Raw genomic sequence first — 16,956 nt, 5'->3', positions numbered from 1 at the left:
GGATTTGGGAATATACCCTGTAGCAAAACTGCAAACAAGTATTTTTTCAAAACATGTTTGAAATGATCAAATCCCTACTGAAACAAAATAGGATAAATCCCATCTGCACCAGGAGATTTGAAAGGAGCAAAGCTATTAAGTGCCCACTCAATCGATTCTATAGTTACGATACTCCGAGCCGAAGCCAGGGAATCGTAACTACAAGAAAAGACATCAGGTTCATACGAAGATGTAATATCCACACATCCAGGGAAATGTGTGCTGAATAAGCATTCCAGAACTTCCTCATCAGAGGAAGTCAGATCGCCATTTGGCAAACGAAGTTCGTTCACTCGGAAATCCTTAGATTTTGCAAGGATTTTATTTAACCGGCTGACTTCACTCAAACTGGAAACATTTGTACAAAGGTTTTTCCAGCCGGATCGTTCAGCAGACCGGAGAGCTTTCCTATAGGCCTTCGAGCCGACCTGAAAGCTTCCGAACCAGCCGAACGTCGTCTGTTCCAACTCTCTCTGCATTGTTTGCCGAGCTTCGCCAGATCAGAGTTCCACCAAGGAGCTCCTCTTGTGGTCTTCACAGACCGTAGAGGGCAAGCTTCTTCAAATGCATCCGTGATGAAGGCCGTTGTAGTATCAACGGTATCATCTAGGTGTTGAATTAGCAGTAGTTAAAATACACAGAAATAAAAAAAAACTCTATCATCTATATCACTCGGAATGTTAATGGATGGTGAGTATCCATGGAATTTTGCCGCAAAAAAATCAGTAAAGATGTCCCAGTTTTCGGTAATTTAAGAGGACTGAAAGGCCTGTGACTTTGACTGAGCTCAGAAGGGCTTCAGAAGCGTTTCAAATCGTCTCAAGAGCGTTTAACGGGGTTTTAGAAAGGCTACAACACAGTTCCAAACGTTTCCGTAGTTTTCAAGAAGTTCAGAAGCGTCCCCACGAGTTTACCAATCACGGCGTTTGGGGACTTCAGAGGCATTTCAAGGGGGTTGTACAAGCCTCCATGTGAGCTTCGCGGGTTTTCAGTGGTGTTTCAAGGTGGTTCAGTGGGTTTCCGAGAGTTATAGAAGACTTCACTGTCTCTCGGTTAAGCATCAGTGGAGTTTCTGAAACTCTGGAAGGGTTGCAGAGGCCTTACAAGGCGCTTCAAAACCTTTCCATGCGTTTCATGGGGTTTCAAATGAGTTTCCTGGGGTTCCCTGGGATTTTAGAGGGAAGCTTGCAGGTATGCTTCAGGTGATTTCAACCGGATTCAAAGGCGTTTCAAGACGTTCTATGAAAAGTTTTCAAAAATATCCTGAAGAATTCTTATTGCTAATCTTATAAAAACTTCGCCAAACACGCTTCTTAAATTATCATGAAACTGAATTGAAAGCAACAGATCGATAGTCAACCATTTATTCAGAAGTCGCCTTTCAAGAGCAGATCATTATTGCATATTGCGTTCACTACTGGACTGTGTAATCTGTTTTCATAAATGCGGGATCGCATCAATACTCACGAATGATAAGTTCTCTGAAGAGACCAGATTAGTACAAACTAGTATTAACATTTCCGCATTTGTAAAAACTTCTGTGATATTATCTATCGGATGTATCGTTGTACAACGGCATAAATAGATAGCATAGCATAGCATAGGCGACCGTACACATCCTGGGGTGGCTGTCGATTGAGACGTTTAATACGCCAGAAAAGTTGCCTGGGACTTGACAAACATTTCATTTAACGAACTCTCGACACCTGGCCAGGTCCTTACGAACATCGGGGATGGGGAGGAAATGTTGATTAGATATATACTCAGAATATGTCCAAGAACTTGGCCTTTTTCATAGATATCTAAAATTGGGAATTTGATAGGGTTGAATGGGTTGAAAGGGCGAAAAAGCGTATGAGAAATTGGCATGGTTTAATCATTTACCTGGTTACCACTGAAAAAGTAAACATAAACGTTAAGCAAGTCGCACAAATTTCATAGGTAGACCACAACCTTCTACCCGTCAGATACCATAACAAAAAGATGACGCAATCCTCCAACAGTCGAGAGTTGTCCTGGCCTCGTCCTTACGAGTGCTGAGGAATATGAAAGGATGGTTAGTTAGACACCTCAAAAGGATGTAGAAAGTTCTGGGATCTCTCAGGCCTAGGTGTCAAGGGGATATGGGTGTTGTTCTAGGTGTTGCTAGTGGAAGGGTACTCCCAAGGATGCGGTTGGGCAACGTTCAGGCACACCATTATTAGACTGCTTCGAATTAGTTATCTGCCCAATACGTCCTGGTTTCCTCGTCATATTAATGGCATTTATTTGAGTTTCTTGATTTTTCGGTCGTATAACACAATAAATTTACCTGAATCCTGCTGAAATAAAACGTTGATTAGCAGCAAAATTAAAACAAAAATATTACATAAACATCAAAAAAGTGCATCAAACTTTGATCTTGGAGTATTTGTAAACTACTGCGTGATTACTTTCAATCAACATCAAAATTTGATTTGATAGATCTTACGCCGCAACGCACCATTTAAAGGCGATCTACCCACGTTACGGGATCGGATTCATCGTTGTACAACGGCGAAAAACAGATTTTCACATAATATGCTTAATATAGTTATACAAAATTGTATGCAATGTTTTTTTTTTCATTATACAATGCATTTGAGTTGCAGGAAAGAACTATTTTTGTAGGCGCTGCACATTTGACATTATTTCCCTCTTTGAATACCCTCAATCAAATTTGTTACCCTTTTGACCCTTCCACCAGCTCGGGTCTCGCAACATCCAACAGTATAGTGTAGCTGCGGCGTGATCTTCAGTGAGTGAGTGCGCGAGAGAAAACGGGCCATTTCTGTAAAATTGTCGACGTCACTTAATCTAAATATGACCGAGCGACCACCATACTTCCTCCATCACAGGAAAAGCATCGGTGCGAAAAATTGTGAAAAATTTCAAGTGAAAATCTAATCATCTCCGGTGTCGTATGCGCGAATCGCTGCTGCTGAGCATCCAGCAGCCAGCCAGCAGCCGTTCACTGTTCGTTTCGTACACGGTGGTGCAGGGGGGAAAAAGTGCAATTCAGTGACTCACATTGCAACGAATGCACATCGAGCTGGCCTCGATCACCGAACGAGTCATTGGAAATAAATTACCATCACTGTGGCTGCGCGCCGAGAATACCTTTGGCGAATAAAAGGTTCTGTTCATTCATCTGCAGCAGCGCCCGGGTGTGAATTACTCTACAACACAGCACGAGTAGGGAGTGAAATATTTTTCCGATGATTAATCGTGGATTTTCGATATGGTCGTGATTGGATAAGGGGATAGAATATATAAATCAATATTGGTATGTACGAAACAGGTACAAAGCTCAGTGATTAAAATAGTTCGTTATCGTTGTTCGTGAGTACGGTGAAGAATCAGTTCAAAGGAAAAAAAACGAAGTGTTATGAAATTTTTATGTGTTACTGAATTTCAATTTCGTTCGTCGAAGCAGCTCACCGTAAAAAAAAGAAGTGCTATGTTTTTGTTTTCGAACAAATGATCACGGCATTGGCGATTGAGGTGTATTTGTGTGCACATGGGGGCATATCTACGTGCAATGAGTAAATAACTTCCAGCGGAGTCAGACACGGTGGTGCAGTGTAATCGAAACAAATTGAATGGTGATTGATGTGTGAACGAGAACTACTATACAGGTATGAAACGTATTCCTCAATTTCAATGACACTGATGATATGATGATGCCTTCGCTTTTAGTTAAAACTGTTGATGTCATTGTAGCAAATGCACCTACAAAGAATTGGTTTTCAATTATTTAGACGACCGTGCTGATTTTAATTGTGTGAACTAAGAGTTTCCTTGAACTATTGGAATCTGCTCAGCAAAGCAATTCTTCCTTATAAAGATCATTAACGTTATTCCATTTTTTCTGATACTTTATCGTGTAACATGTGCGTTTGTGGTTATTTTAAAAACAATCATCAGCACTCAAATCATTAGCATTCAAAGTACCCTCCAAGTGAGAGTGCCGTATTGTACGCCTAGCGAAAAGAATATAATTGGCAATTTCTGAAATCTGGCATTCAACGTCACTGAACGAGAGAATTCATTAATATCCATGATCCGTCCCACTAGCGTAGGCATTTTACCCTGAGGAGCTGGAGGGGTCATTATGACCCCAAATGAAAAATGGCCCTACAAAATCGTCGACTCAATAAAAATTAACTAAGCCTTCGGTAAAGTTAAAGCAAACCTACTCCTCTATTAGAGAAAAATAAGACTAGAAGGTTTGTATCATTGAATATTCTGAACACCAATAAGCTTAAGGAAAAAACAAAAGCAACAAATTGTGATATTGCATAATCGGCTGTAATCCGTGAATCTCTTGGAAACTCTGGAACCACTCATTGACATCAATGGATAATGCAGTAGTCATAATCGCTATACAAATTAATTTTGCTTAATCAACTATGGTGACTGGAGCTGTTATCAATTAGTCTTCAATAACGAGTGGTTTCGTGGCCATGCAAATAGTGTCACCAAGTCCCCAATCGACAGAACAATATCGAACTTTGAAGAACGATCAACGTGCTGCATAGCGTGAGTTGAGTAAAGCTCACACACTCGACCAACCCGAGTCTCTGGAAACTTCCCTTATGTATGTTTAGCCAACGGAAATCTGAACAAAACTGTAATTTGGCTGATTCAAAGTTGGTTTACAAAATGTCAACTTTATACAGCCTTCCGTTCGCCAGATGTTTAACTGGGAAGCTTCCAAACGCGAAACTGTGGATAATTGATATTTAAACAAAGCTATTGATTTATGAAAGATATCCGACCGATACATGCGACAAATTGGTTTAAAAGCACAACCTCAGAAATGCACCCAGCAATATGACGACATTACTTTGTTCCAGTTTGGTATGTAATGATACAGTGTAAAGCAGGGGAACGGGTTGGTGCTCAGAGATGCCCAACAACCAACGTGTTGGAGAACCATGTTGGCTTGCATAAACCATAATGAATAATAATTGGGATATAGAAATTGGATAATGAGTCGGCAACAAATTTATGAAGCTTGCCGAACATATTGCCGAAGCACATTACCCTATTTTTGTTTCATGCATTTTTGTTTGTTTACTCATATCTCTATGATCTATCGGTAAACAGCGATTGACCGTCATGTGCACACCCATCTGTGCTCAGCATAGGTATTTGTCTGTGCCACATGTGCAGAAATAATTGGATGTATGGATTTTTTGTTGCTTCTATTGCGCGTTACAAAAGTGATACGCAATTCAAGAAGGATTTGAGAGTTCAACATAAGATTATATTGAACATCAAAAAACATAGCCGAAAAGATGACATTTCCCTTCGAAATGTGTTTAAAAAAAATTGGATCAAAACAGAAAATAACGTTTTAGCTGTTCTTCCGGCTGCGAAGGCCGAAAACCATTATAATACAGGGGGTGACCTGTATGTTAAATAATAAAAAAAAGTTTGACAAGCTGCATCAAACGTTCTCAAATTTTGACTGTTTGTCAACCTATTTTATGAGCATCATTGGCAGAAATTTGTGGTCGATTGGTTGATCTTTCGCAAAGCTCTCTAGTAAGGTGGCCCACACTTATATGAAAAACATAAATTTCAAAAAATGCCAAGTCTTACCTCCTGAATCAGTTGTTTCAAAATTTGAGCAAAATCGATTGAGTCTAAGGGTACGCTCAACTTGCTTGAAATTTATATGGGAAAACTTGGCCAAATGTATGCAGAAATTTTAGATTTTCGATTTTTGCCGCTAGGTGGCGCTGTAAGCATTCAATAATTAAACCCTTTGGCATTATTGTAGATGATTATATACCAAACAACTTTGTCGAAAACCGCAAAGTGATCCGACGTCTGTGTAAGAAGTTATACCCTAGGTAAAGTGAGGCAAAACATTATTGATGTTTTTCCAGTACATGTAAAGGAATAATATCAATAATGAAATCCCAATGCTTCGCCTCACTTTGCCTAGAGTATAACTTTTTTCACAGACGTCGGATCATTTTGCGGTCTTCGATAAAGTTGTTTGGTGTATGATCACCTACAATAATACCAAAGGGTTTGATTATTGAACGCTTACAGCGCCACCTAGCGGCAAAAATCGAGAACTTGAAATTTCTGCATACATTTGGCCAAGTTTTCCCTTACAAACTTCAAGCAAGTTGAGCGCCTCTTTAGGCTCAATCGATTTTGCTCAAATTTTGAACGTAGCTCCTGGGAGTCCAAAACAACTGATTCAGGAGGTAAGACTTGGCATTTTTCGAAATTTTTGTTTTTCATATCCTTTTACCCTCAAAAACGATGAGTCGATAAGGAGAGCGTCCAAACGCTCTGGTCCCCACAATTTCCTACTTCATGCTTCCAGGAGTCATGATGACGCGACGCGGATTTCGCATATGAGTTGATAGCTTCTTATTATTGATTATTATTCCTTTGCGTGCAAATTTCCGCGCCGCGTGACGCATCCACTCTGGCTGGCATCTAAGTGTTGTGTGCTTAGCTGGTAGTGCAGTCTGGGAACTGTTGTCCTTATGGTTTCAGCTAGATTGAGGAAATACGCCCCGAGCGTCAGTTTATGTAGAGAAGGTGTGGCTCAAACAGAGTATGTTCTGGCATACAGCGGCTGGGTATGAAATGCTCCTCCACAGGAAGCTATACCTAAGGTGGCAGCCCCACCACGGTGTATAGGGGACCTTCAGCCAACAACCTACTGTTCCCAAAACCCAAAAACCATTACAGAAACCGAAAATGAAAGATTACGAACTGGTTCAACGGCATCAACGACTTAAGTGCGGAACAACGAACAAGAGTTGGAACTTGGAATGTATGACCCCAGACCAGCAGGGTAAACAGGTACAACTAGCCAATGAGGCATGCCGTATGAAGCTTGAGATCCTTGGACTGTGCGAAGTCCGTTGGCCGAACTTTTGAGAACACAGATTGGCGTCGGGTCAAACTTTGCTATACTCTGGCTCACGAGGTGAACACGCTCCTCACCACCGTGGAGTTGGTTTCCTGCTTAGCGCTCACGCCCCCGCTGCGCTCATGAAGGATGAGAGAATGAGATAGTCGACTTCGAATACTTTGACCCATTCTCACCCCCTCTAAGGGGGTCAATTTTCAATCATTTGTAGTTTAGTAGACAATTCATATAATGTGATACTTTTCCGCTAAACTATCATAAGCACATAGAAGAGTATACATACCAAATGAAAAGTTATTCCGACTTCAACTGCATTTGTTATTTAACAAACAATCTTTGAGTATCCTTTTTTGACCCATTCTCACCCCCAACGACGGTACACTAAAACCCCAATTTACGCTCACTTTATTTGCGCCACACTTAATTTACGCCCCCCATCTACGCAGTATTTACGCTATTTGGGAATTTGTGCTCCCCCAATGTACGCTTCTTGGGAAAGTCTGAGGAGAAGGTGTGAATGTTTTTGAGATTCGGCGTCTCAAGGAGCACTTAATGCAATAAATTGATGTTGCAAAGTTCAGTGGTTCCCAAACTGGAGTCACGGGCCATGCTAATTTTGCAAGAACCGAAAGTCCGAGGAGGAGGTGTGTATGTTTTTTGAATCTATATCTCAAGGAGCAATAATTGTAATAAAGTGATGTTGTTAAGTTCAGAAGTTTCCAAACTGGGGTCACGGATCATGTCAATTTCTCAAAAATCTAGAGTGCCATGAGAAAGTAGAAAAGGTTTTCAGATTCTGTGCAAGATGCAATTCCTACAATAAAGAGCCGTTGAAGAACTCAGTGGTTCTCAATCTAGAGTCATGGACCATGCTGATTTCGCAAAAAATTGAAGCCCGAGAAAAAGGTTTGAATGTTTTTAAGATTCTGCGTCTGAAACCCTTAGGGTTTATTCAAATATTACATGACGCAAAATATGATCATTTTAGACTCCCTCCCTCCCCCTCGTAACAACTTTGGAATTTTGAATGGAGCGTTACACAACGCTAGACCCCTCCCTCCCCCCTTAGCGAAACGCACTTTAGACCTGGAGCTCCCTGAGAACCCCTAAATCACGCCAGAAACCCCCAAAAATTTCGCTTGGAGCCCCCTGAGGCCATCTGGGTCCCCCTTAGGCGCTGTCCATAAACTACACGCAACCTGAGATTGGCAGATTCTAATACAATTGGGTATGAAACATATACAAATATTGTATTAGGGCCTTGCAAATACAAAAATTGGTATGTGGCAGTATACCAAAAATTGTATTGGCTTCCTAGAATCTGGAAAAGGAAAATTTCGCATGTGTGCGAGTGCTCTGTCGCACTGGTTCATACAAAATTTTCGAAATTTGTATGGAGCGTAGACTTCGGCCAGACCCCCCCGCCCCCCCTAAGAGTCTACGTAGTTTATGGACAGACCCTTAGAACCCTTGCATCCACCAGAGAACTCCTGAAAGTCCCGAAAAATAATTTCTTTTCCTTCTCACACATTCGGTTCTTGAGAAATGCGCGAGGCCCGTGACCTTAAATTGAAAACCACTGATATTTGCAACACATCTATTTTAAAGATACTCCTTCTTGAGATGACCAATCCGAAGAATATGTTCACTTAGCATTTTTGACTCTTGCGAAATTCTTGTGGCCCGTAAGCCTAGATAAGAAACCACGGAGTGAATTGAAAAAAAAAACATTTTCATTTCATCCTCAAATTTACTGTTTTTAGAATTTCGCGTGACCCATGACCATGAATTGGAAACCAGTGATCTTTGAAATGCATCTGTAATAAAGATACAGCTCCTTGAGATGAACAATCAACAAATAATTGCACTAGTTTCTAGCACTTTCGATGCTTCAGAAATTCCCATGGCATCATATTGGGAACCACTGGGCTATATTCAAGTAAGTTGAAAACCACAGAATTTTTCAACATATCTATAATAGAGATCCTTGACATGATCAATCCGAAAAATATTTGCACTTCTGCTTAGCACTTTCGATTCGTGAGAAATTCTTCTGTCCCGTGACCCCATATTAGTAACTACTAATCTTTGTAATACAACAATTTTGTGATAAGTACTCCCTGAAGTGAAGAATCCTATGAACCTTTTTACTTTATCCTTACATCCTCGGTTCTCGAGAAAGTTCCCTGGAAAAAAGTTCCCTCAATTTACGCACTAATTCCCAAATAGCGCTCCCCTCAACTTACGCAACACCCCCTTTTTAAACGTAAGTTGGGGTTTTAGTGTGTGTGAATCTGTGAAATTTTCGGCCGAATGGATGGAATCCAAAAAGGGTTACCTGACTGTATGCGGGCAGCATGTTACTGTGTATCCTTCTCAAAGTCTTCTGCAAAGTGATCCTTAACCGAATACAGGAAACTCCTTAAGTGATCCTTAACCGAATCAGGCAACTCTCCGAAAGCAGCAAGCTGGATTCCGTGCCGAACGATCCTGTGTGGACCATATTGTCACGCTCCATATCATTCTAGAGCAAACCTCTGCCTGGTTTTCATCGATTACGAAACAGCTTTCGACCGTCTCAATCATAAAAACATGTCGGAAGTCCTTAAGCGCAAGGGCGTCCCTGAGAAAATCATCGGTCTCTTTGAAGCACAGTACAGGGCATTTTCGTGCAGATTACTGCACAACGGTATTGTGTGGTGTGGGCCAGCCTATGGTTTGGGCCAGCCTAGACAGCAGCTGTCATTGTTATTATGATGATAGACTCTACCCACTCAAGCACCCGATACAGTCCTCAGTAGGCGCGCCAAGCAGTCGGTTGTGTGTTCAGAGTGTGCAGTATGCTGGGTGATTGTTAGGAGCAATTGGCGGATTTCACATTGGCGATCCTGCCAGGTTTTGGATTAAAAATTTCGAAATGTTTTAAAAAAAAATTGCATGATGCTCGGGATGACAATGCATTGAATGAATTCAGCCAAAGGAAAAGGTGAATTCGCGTGTAGTTCGGGACGACCACGCATAACGAAAAGAAATTGCATGTTGCTCGGCATGATCATGCACGGAATGAATTCAGCTTAACAGAAAGGTGAATTCGCGTGAAGCTTGAGATGGTCACGCAGTACGAATAGAAACTGCATGTTTCTCGGGATAACCATGCGTTAAATGAGTTAAGTCTATATGAAAAGTGTAGCTTGGGATGGCCTCCTATGGAACAATGAGCCATTTTACGAGACGTTTCGGATCAGCTGATGGCTCATTTCATTGACGAAATTTGACAGGAGGTCGCGTCGTAGCCCGTAAGTGTTGAAATCAATATCAACACTATTGTCGTTACGTAAAATAGATTATGATGTTTCTGTCACTAAAAGGGAATCGAAAATATGACGCCAAAGCGTCTGGCTGCACTGATGTCAGTTGCTCTCGTGGGAATAGCAACTGCATGAAAGATGTATGAACCGAAGTAGCCTAACTTCAAGTAGGATATCATGTTTATTTTGACAGTGGTGATATGAGAAACCGTGTAAAGAAAGATGGTGTGTTCCTTTTGCCAAAAAAAAAAATTCTTTCGCAAAAGATCGGGAGTGTAAGGATGTCAAAAAAATCATATAGGTATTGTCTCATGTTGAGCAGAACTTTGAAGCATTTTTTATGTGATGTCAGGGATTACTTTTTGCTAAATGATTCAGCATGTCTGTTGCCGTGCAAAAATGTGGCATTTTTTCTCAATAATTGACAATTTTTAGCAATTGCTTTTTACATGAGAGAAGAGGGGAGATGTGTGGTGTGGGCCAGCCTATGGTTTGGGCCAGCCTAGACAGCAGCTGTCATTGTTATTATGATGATAGACTCTACCCACTCAAGCACCCGATACAGTCCTCAGTAGGCGCGCCAAGCAGTCGGTTGTGTGTTCAGAGTGTGCAGTATGCTGGGTGATTGTTAGGAGCAATTGGCGGATTTCACAGGTATCTTTTTCGATCACATCCTGGTGGTTGCTGGAGTGAGACAAGGATGTACATACATAAGTATACACTATCACCGCTTCTGTTCCTCATCGTAATCGACAGGTGCGAATGATCGTGAACCAAATCGTAGGTTGCTGTGGCAGTAGGGCAATTCAGAGTTTAAACATGTTCGAAATTCAAAGCTCCCACATGTCCATTACAATCCTTGGTGCAAAACTAGAGTCCTGTCAATTTTTTAGCCATTTCGGTGGTGATTTAATGGTGGCCCAAAAGCAAAATAAGTTTATATGGGAATTACTATGGAGAATTTTTAAAAAGGTTCTCCGCACCAAGGATGGAAAAACTCACTTGCAAGGAGTTACACTCACTTGATATTTTCTCAGCCCCGAAGCGTGTAATCAAGAAATGATGTATGGACGACTTTTGCATTGTGGTTTTGACTAAAACTTTGCCGAATAGAGTAGGGGTCGCACACGCATACCGAAGTCGTGAGAGAGCTGCGAAGGCAACTCTCCACGAGGTGAATGAAAATTGCACTCACCTCGTGGAGAGTCGCTTTTACAACTCTGTCACGACTTTGGTATGCGTGTGCGATCCCTACTCTATTTGGCAAAGTTTTAGACAAAACCACAATGCAAAAGTCGTCCATACATTGTTTCTTGATTGGAAGCTTCTGAGCTGAGAAAATGTCAAGTGAGTGTAACTCTTTGAAAGTGAGTGTTCCCATCCCTGCTCCGCACAGAAGAACATTTACACATGGTTGAAGTCATAGGGTCAAAGTCAAATTGACTTCTTCAGATCTCAATGACGAATGTTGCAGAAGATCACAACTCGTTTCGACTCACGAAGACAAAAGTTATTAATCAATACCTATTCATCCATGCATGGTTGGACCGAACACCACAGCTCGATCGACACGCAATCATAATATGCGTGTTACCTTCTTGCACACCTCATGGGATATCGTGTATAAGGATGCGCATGCGAATGAGAATTTGTTCAACATATTTTTTCCCGATTATCGAATATTTAAAATTCTCCATAGTAATTCCCATAGGTATAAGCCTATTTTGCTTTTGGGCCACCATTAAATCACCACCGAAATGTCTCAATGAACAAACGGGAGTTATGATTTTTTACCATGTTTGAAAGTTGAACTGCCCTACTGTGGCAGCCTATTACCTACCTTGGAGCACCTAAATGACTTCAAATTGGCAGAGGACGTTGCTCTCCTATCACCGGCGCACTTATATGCAGAGCAAGCTCGATGATCTTGCCAATCGCTCCTCGGCGGCAGGTCTTACCATCAACGCCAACAAGACCAAAATAGTTAGACATGAAAATTGTCTTCACTTCCAGCTTTACGGTAGCTGGGCAAGTAGTGGAGAATATTGAAAACATTCTTGTGGTAAATCGGAAGCGCGCGACTATTTTCGTGGGTAGGTCGGTTTTCACGGTTTAGTAAACGATCAATATGCCGACGCGTTTAATATTGAATGACCATTGACGTATGTGCCTTACCTTACTATTCATAATCGTGATGAAAACCGCGAAGTGTGTTTTTACATATATAGTGGATCATATCACCTACCAATGATGGCTCAAAGATCCACACCTTCCTGCCCTACTAACAAATACTCCTTCCCGAGACAACTGTGGGGATGCTGTGGATTCCACGGTTTCTAGTTACAACGGTTGTCAAACTAACATTCCTTCCCTTTCCCTTCCCCGATTACCGTAAGGACGTGGCCGGCGCCGTTAGGGAGTATCCATTAAGTACGTCACGCTAAAATTGGGAATTTTCAACCCCCCCCCCCCCTCCCTCCTTCGGACGGGATTTTCCAATACTTAATACATTGCTTGTCACACTTTCTCAAACCCTCCTCCCCCCTAGGACCGTGAAGGTACTTAATGGATGGTCCCTTATTGACATTCAAATATTGAACTCTCTCTCTGAAGCAATACCTCTCTCTGAAGCAATACCTTCTTGGTGGTTCCGGAGAGACGTAGGGTTTGGCGACCATAGGAATGGTTTAGTGGGTACGAGGAGAGAGTAGTCCTGGCTTTAACTTTTGTTGTAGAAGACGGCCTTAGACCTACACTACCCTTACCTTACTGTTAGGATGTCTGTTGAGCAGATTATCCCCCTATGGTTTAGAAAAAAAAATATTGAACTCTCGAATTGTGCACATTGAGAGTCTGTAGATAGTCCCAAGCGCCATTCATTGGTTCTCTGTGCAACTTCGATTGTTCTGGTCAATCACGATGTGTACTTTGCTTTGCTTCAGATTTGAAGGACTTCATTATAGAACCGTTTGGACGATCCTAAATGTCCCTAAGGTTTGTAAAAACTAGTATACTTCAGATTACTCCAGTAACTGCGGTTGATTACGCAACGTTATTGAGTATAACAGATATGGCTAATGTTATGAGTGTAGACCTGAAGTTCTGAACTGCAAGGTAGTTTGACTGACCTGGAATATCCCTTTAGTGTCTATAAATGACATTGTCTTGTTCGTTTTGGATTGGTGTTTCTCGGTGATATCTTAATTATAAATCACCTTGATATTCTTGGCAAAGGTTAAATGAATACAAATTAACGTTACCCACATCCATGCTCAGCTTTTAGATCAAGTGGTATGTGAATTATTCCGTTTATCCAAATTACATGGTGTTCAGGTTGTGCTAGGTTGTCAATGAAGCTTCAAATACAAATATGTCCATTTTTTCCTCAATTTGCAGCAACTTTGCCGAAGACAGTATTCTGTTTGATCGAATGGGTGAGTTTATACAGCCGCTTCTATGTTGGGGTCATATATGACCCCTCCGGCCCCAAAGGGTTATAGGATAAATTTTAAGGAACTCTTTGGCAAGTAAAAGTCGGAATCCAAATATAATATTTGTATATATAAAATCTGCATAGTCTTCCAGGATACTTTTAGATTTCTCTAGGACACTTCCCATGACTTTTTTGGCGTTCCACGCAGCAAAGTTTTTTTATACTACCACAACGACCTACTTTCACGTATAACTTTTTTCACACGCGTTGGATCACTTTATGGTCTTCGACAACCTTCAAACGGAATTAGCTGTAAATGTATCCCGATGTAGACAATAGCTGAACAACCGTTATGATGCATTTTCAGTCATAAAATCTTTATGTTCTTTAAAATGGTGTCCTTAAATGAATTTAGGCCAACTTGGGCCCCTTTTAAAAAATACAAAAAGCACGTTTGAATTTTCGACTTCGTACTAATTTCCAATCAAATGTCAATCCCAATGCGGAATACGGGGACACAACCAATCGCACTAATTTTTTCACAGTGGATTTGGACACTTCAACGTATCGACAAAGCTTGTTTAGAAAAATCGACTTGCAACCCAGTACAGTATACTACCCACCTTAGGTTGATCCATCAAGGATCAAGTATCTTTTAAGACTCCTCTATACGCGTGTTTGCTTTATGTTGTTCAGTCTTATGGCCAACAATACCAATATTGTTTCAATTGAATGTTTTATGGCTAAGAACCATTACATATTGCCCTTGTTTCCATTATGGTGGTATGTATCCTTGCTTCCTTGAACTGAGAAGCAAGATTAAATGACCTCAACGAACGTCATGTTGCAAGCGAGGAACCTCCAATTTCATCAAATCATCGAGCTGAACTTATGAATATATTTTGCATTTTGAATGGAGACATACAGCATAATTTTAAAAAATTCTAACTGGCATCAACATAAACAATTGAAACATCTAGCTGCACCTGTACAGCAAATTCACAATTATGAGAAATGCCATTCATGCAAGACACACATAATTCTTTTCCGGTCTAGTAGTTTTTCACTCTCATCTGTTTTCCACCGTTCGGATCCCGTCAACATGATACATATGCACAACGGATGCAGCGGTTTACGAACGTCTCCATATGGCCGCCAATTAGAAGAAGCGTTTGTGTTTTCTCGTGAGAACTGAACTTGGCTGGAGACAATGAGAAATGTGATTCATTCGATTATGTTTCCCCGCTGAGATTCACTGCAAAGTGCGAAACTTAAGCGATTTATGGACGTTGTCCATCCACCTGCACGTGTGGAACATACGTGGTGTCGTCTACTTTCGGTTCATTTGTGAAAGCTGTTTTTCTCGTTGCTTCTTTTTTACCTATAGCTAATCTTTACTCTCTTTTGCTTTTTTTTCTGTTCTCATTTCAGCTGGTGAGTTGGGAAATGCAGTTCAAGATGCATTCGTCATCGCGGTTGAACAGCAAGCTAGGGAAAGACTGCAACGCCTGTCGGCTCTCAAGCGGATCACTCCGGTTGACATGTCGCAACTGTCTATAAAGGTGAGTTGATGTTTTACGTAGAACAATGGAATAGAGTTGTTTTTGAATAATATGCGGATCAGATTGAAGAGGCTGTGAGCTACGATGAAATATGTATTTGCGTACTTGGAATGATAAGAATAAGACCCATAGAGCGCCGAACCAATTGGTCAGTGTATGGTATTTTGGGCACTTTTCGCTATAACTCAGTCAGTTATAAACCAACTGACTTGAATTTTGTACACTACAGATGTACAAAAAATTAAGACAATTGCTCAAAAATTAACTTCCTAAATGACCTTCAGAATTATGATTACTCGGAAGTTCTCACTCTCCAACTTGTCACTTTTCTTGAACATAAGGCAAAAGACCCCTGCCTTCCACTCCTCTGGTAGCTGTTCGGTCTTCCAATTCCGGATTATTAGCCGATTCTGGTAGATGGCCAACTTTTCTGGGCCCATCTTAATGAGTTCAGCTCCGATATCATCCTTTTCAGCTGCCTTATTGTTCTTGAGCTGCTGGATATCATCCATAATAGTGGATAACTGACACTGAGGAAGATTACAAGTGGTAGTCGAAATACGCGTATCTGTCCAAGGATAAGCAAAAGATGGATCAAAAGGTATGAAAAGGATTACACTTATTCGAGAATCCATAACTTCCCGCAACGTGGAGATTGACTGGCTGTTCCTCCCTGCTATACTGACGTAGTGATTTCTTCCACTGTCTTTGTTCTCCAAGTCTGCATTCTCCGCACTATTTAGGTGTTTTTCGTAGTTCTGCTTCCGCTTGGTAAGCGTTCCACCAGCTACCGCCTTAAGTTGTCCTCTCTCCGCTGGAAGTTAGGGTCCTAGCTAGTACTGTAGACTTTGGACGTTGGACACAAGTTCCCGGATGAGGAAGGGAATAGTTCAACTCAACTTGCTGTTGGTCGGCCCGCCATTTTCTCTGTAGTTCAAGTACGATTTGGAAGGCCGTGAAAGTAACGGAATCCCACTTGTCCGCCCCCGTACACATACTTTCAACAACATTGTTCGGAGTAATGTCTCTACCGCATATCTGCTGCATATTCGACCTTTGCTCCACGAAGCTTCTTCTATCGACATGCCGTATATCACAAGGGTAATATCATCAGCAAAGCCGACCAGCTTTACGCCCGGTGGAAGTTTCAGCCTCAACACGCCATCATATGCCGCGTTCCACAGCACCGGACCCAGGATGGGCCACTTAGGTAACCCCGCGGTGATGTTGTAGCTCCTCTTGCCTTCCTCGGTTTCATAGATTAGCACCCTATTCTGGAAGTAGCTATCCAGTATCCGGCATAGGGTAAACGGAACTCCTAGATGGTGTACGGCGCACACGATGGCGGTCCAGCTGAAGTTGATCGCATTCTTTACGTCCAGCGTAACGACCACGCGATAGCGGATTCCTGTTCGCTTCTTTTGGAGCGCTATCTTGGCCATTTTGGTTACAGCCCTAATAGCATCCACCGTCGAACGACCCTTCCGGAAGCCGAAGTTGTTATCCGAGAGGTCATCGGGTTTCTCGGTATACACCACCAGCCTCGGAAGAATGACCCGTTCCAACAGTTTCGCGGTGTTGTCCAGAAAGCAGATGGGTATGTATGCCGACACGGGTCTCCAGGTGGCTTTCCGGGTTTGGGCAGTAGAACCTATCTTTGCCTTTCCACCTCTCCGGAAATTCGCC

At 41.7% G+C, this 16,956-nt stretch overlaps 1 protein-coding gene across 9 annotated transcripts in view; it reads left to right on the top strand.

Annotated features, from left to right (window-relative positions):
• Nucleotides 1–16,956, top strand: part of LOC109404436 (protein PALS1) — a 462,049-nt gene that overhangs the window by 346,995 nt on the left and 98,098 nt on the right. For 5 of the 9 annotated variants that reach the window (XM_062858449.1, XM_029863218.2, XM_062858454.1 and 2 more), the window contains one exon: nt 15,140–15,270. In XM_062858449.1, coding sequence (XP_062714433.1) covers nt 15,140–15,270 — 131 coding nt within the window. Of the gene's footprint in view, nt 1–2,764; nt 3,696–15,139; nt 15,271–16,956 lie in introns of all 9 variants that reach the window. The other 4 variants (XM_029863220.2, XM_062858451.1, XM_062858450.1 and 1 more) reach the window with 4 other exon arrangements.

The sequence above is a fragment of the Aedes albopictus genome, chromosome 3 (genome assembly GCF_035046485.1).
Source record: "Aedes albopictus strain Foshan chromosome 3, AalbF5, whole genome shotgun sequence".
NCBI classification, from domain to species: Eukaryota; Metazoa; Arthropoda; class Insecta; order Diptera; family Culicidae; genus Aedes; species Aedes albopictus.
This window is presented reverse-complemented; position numbering and strand designations above follow the sequence as displayed.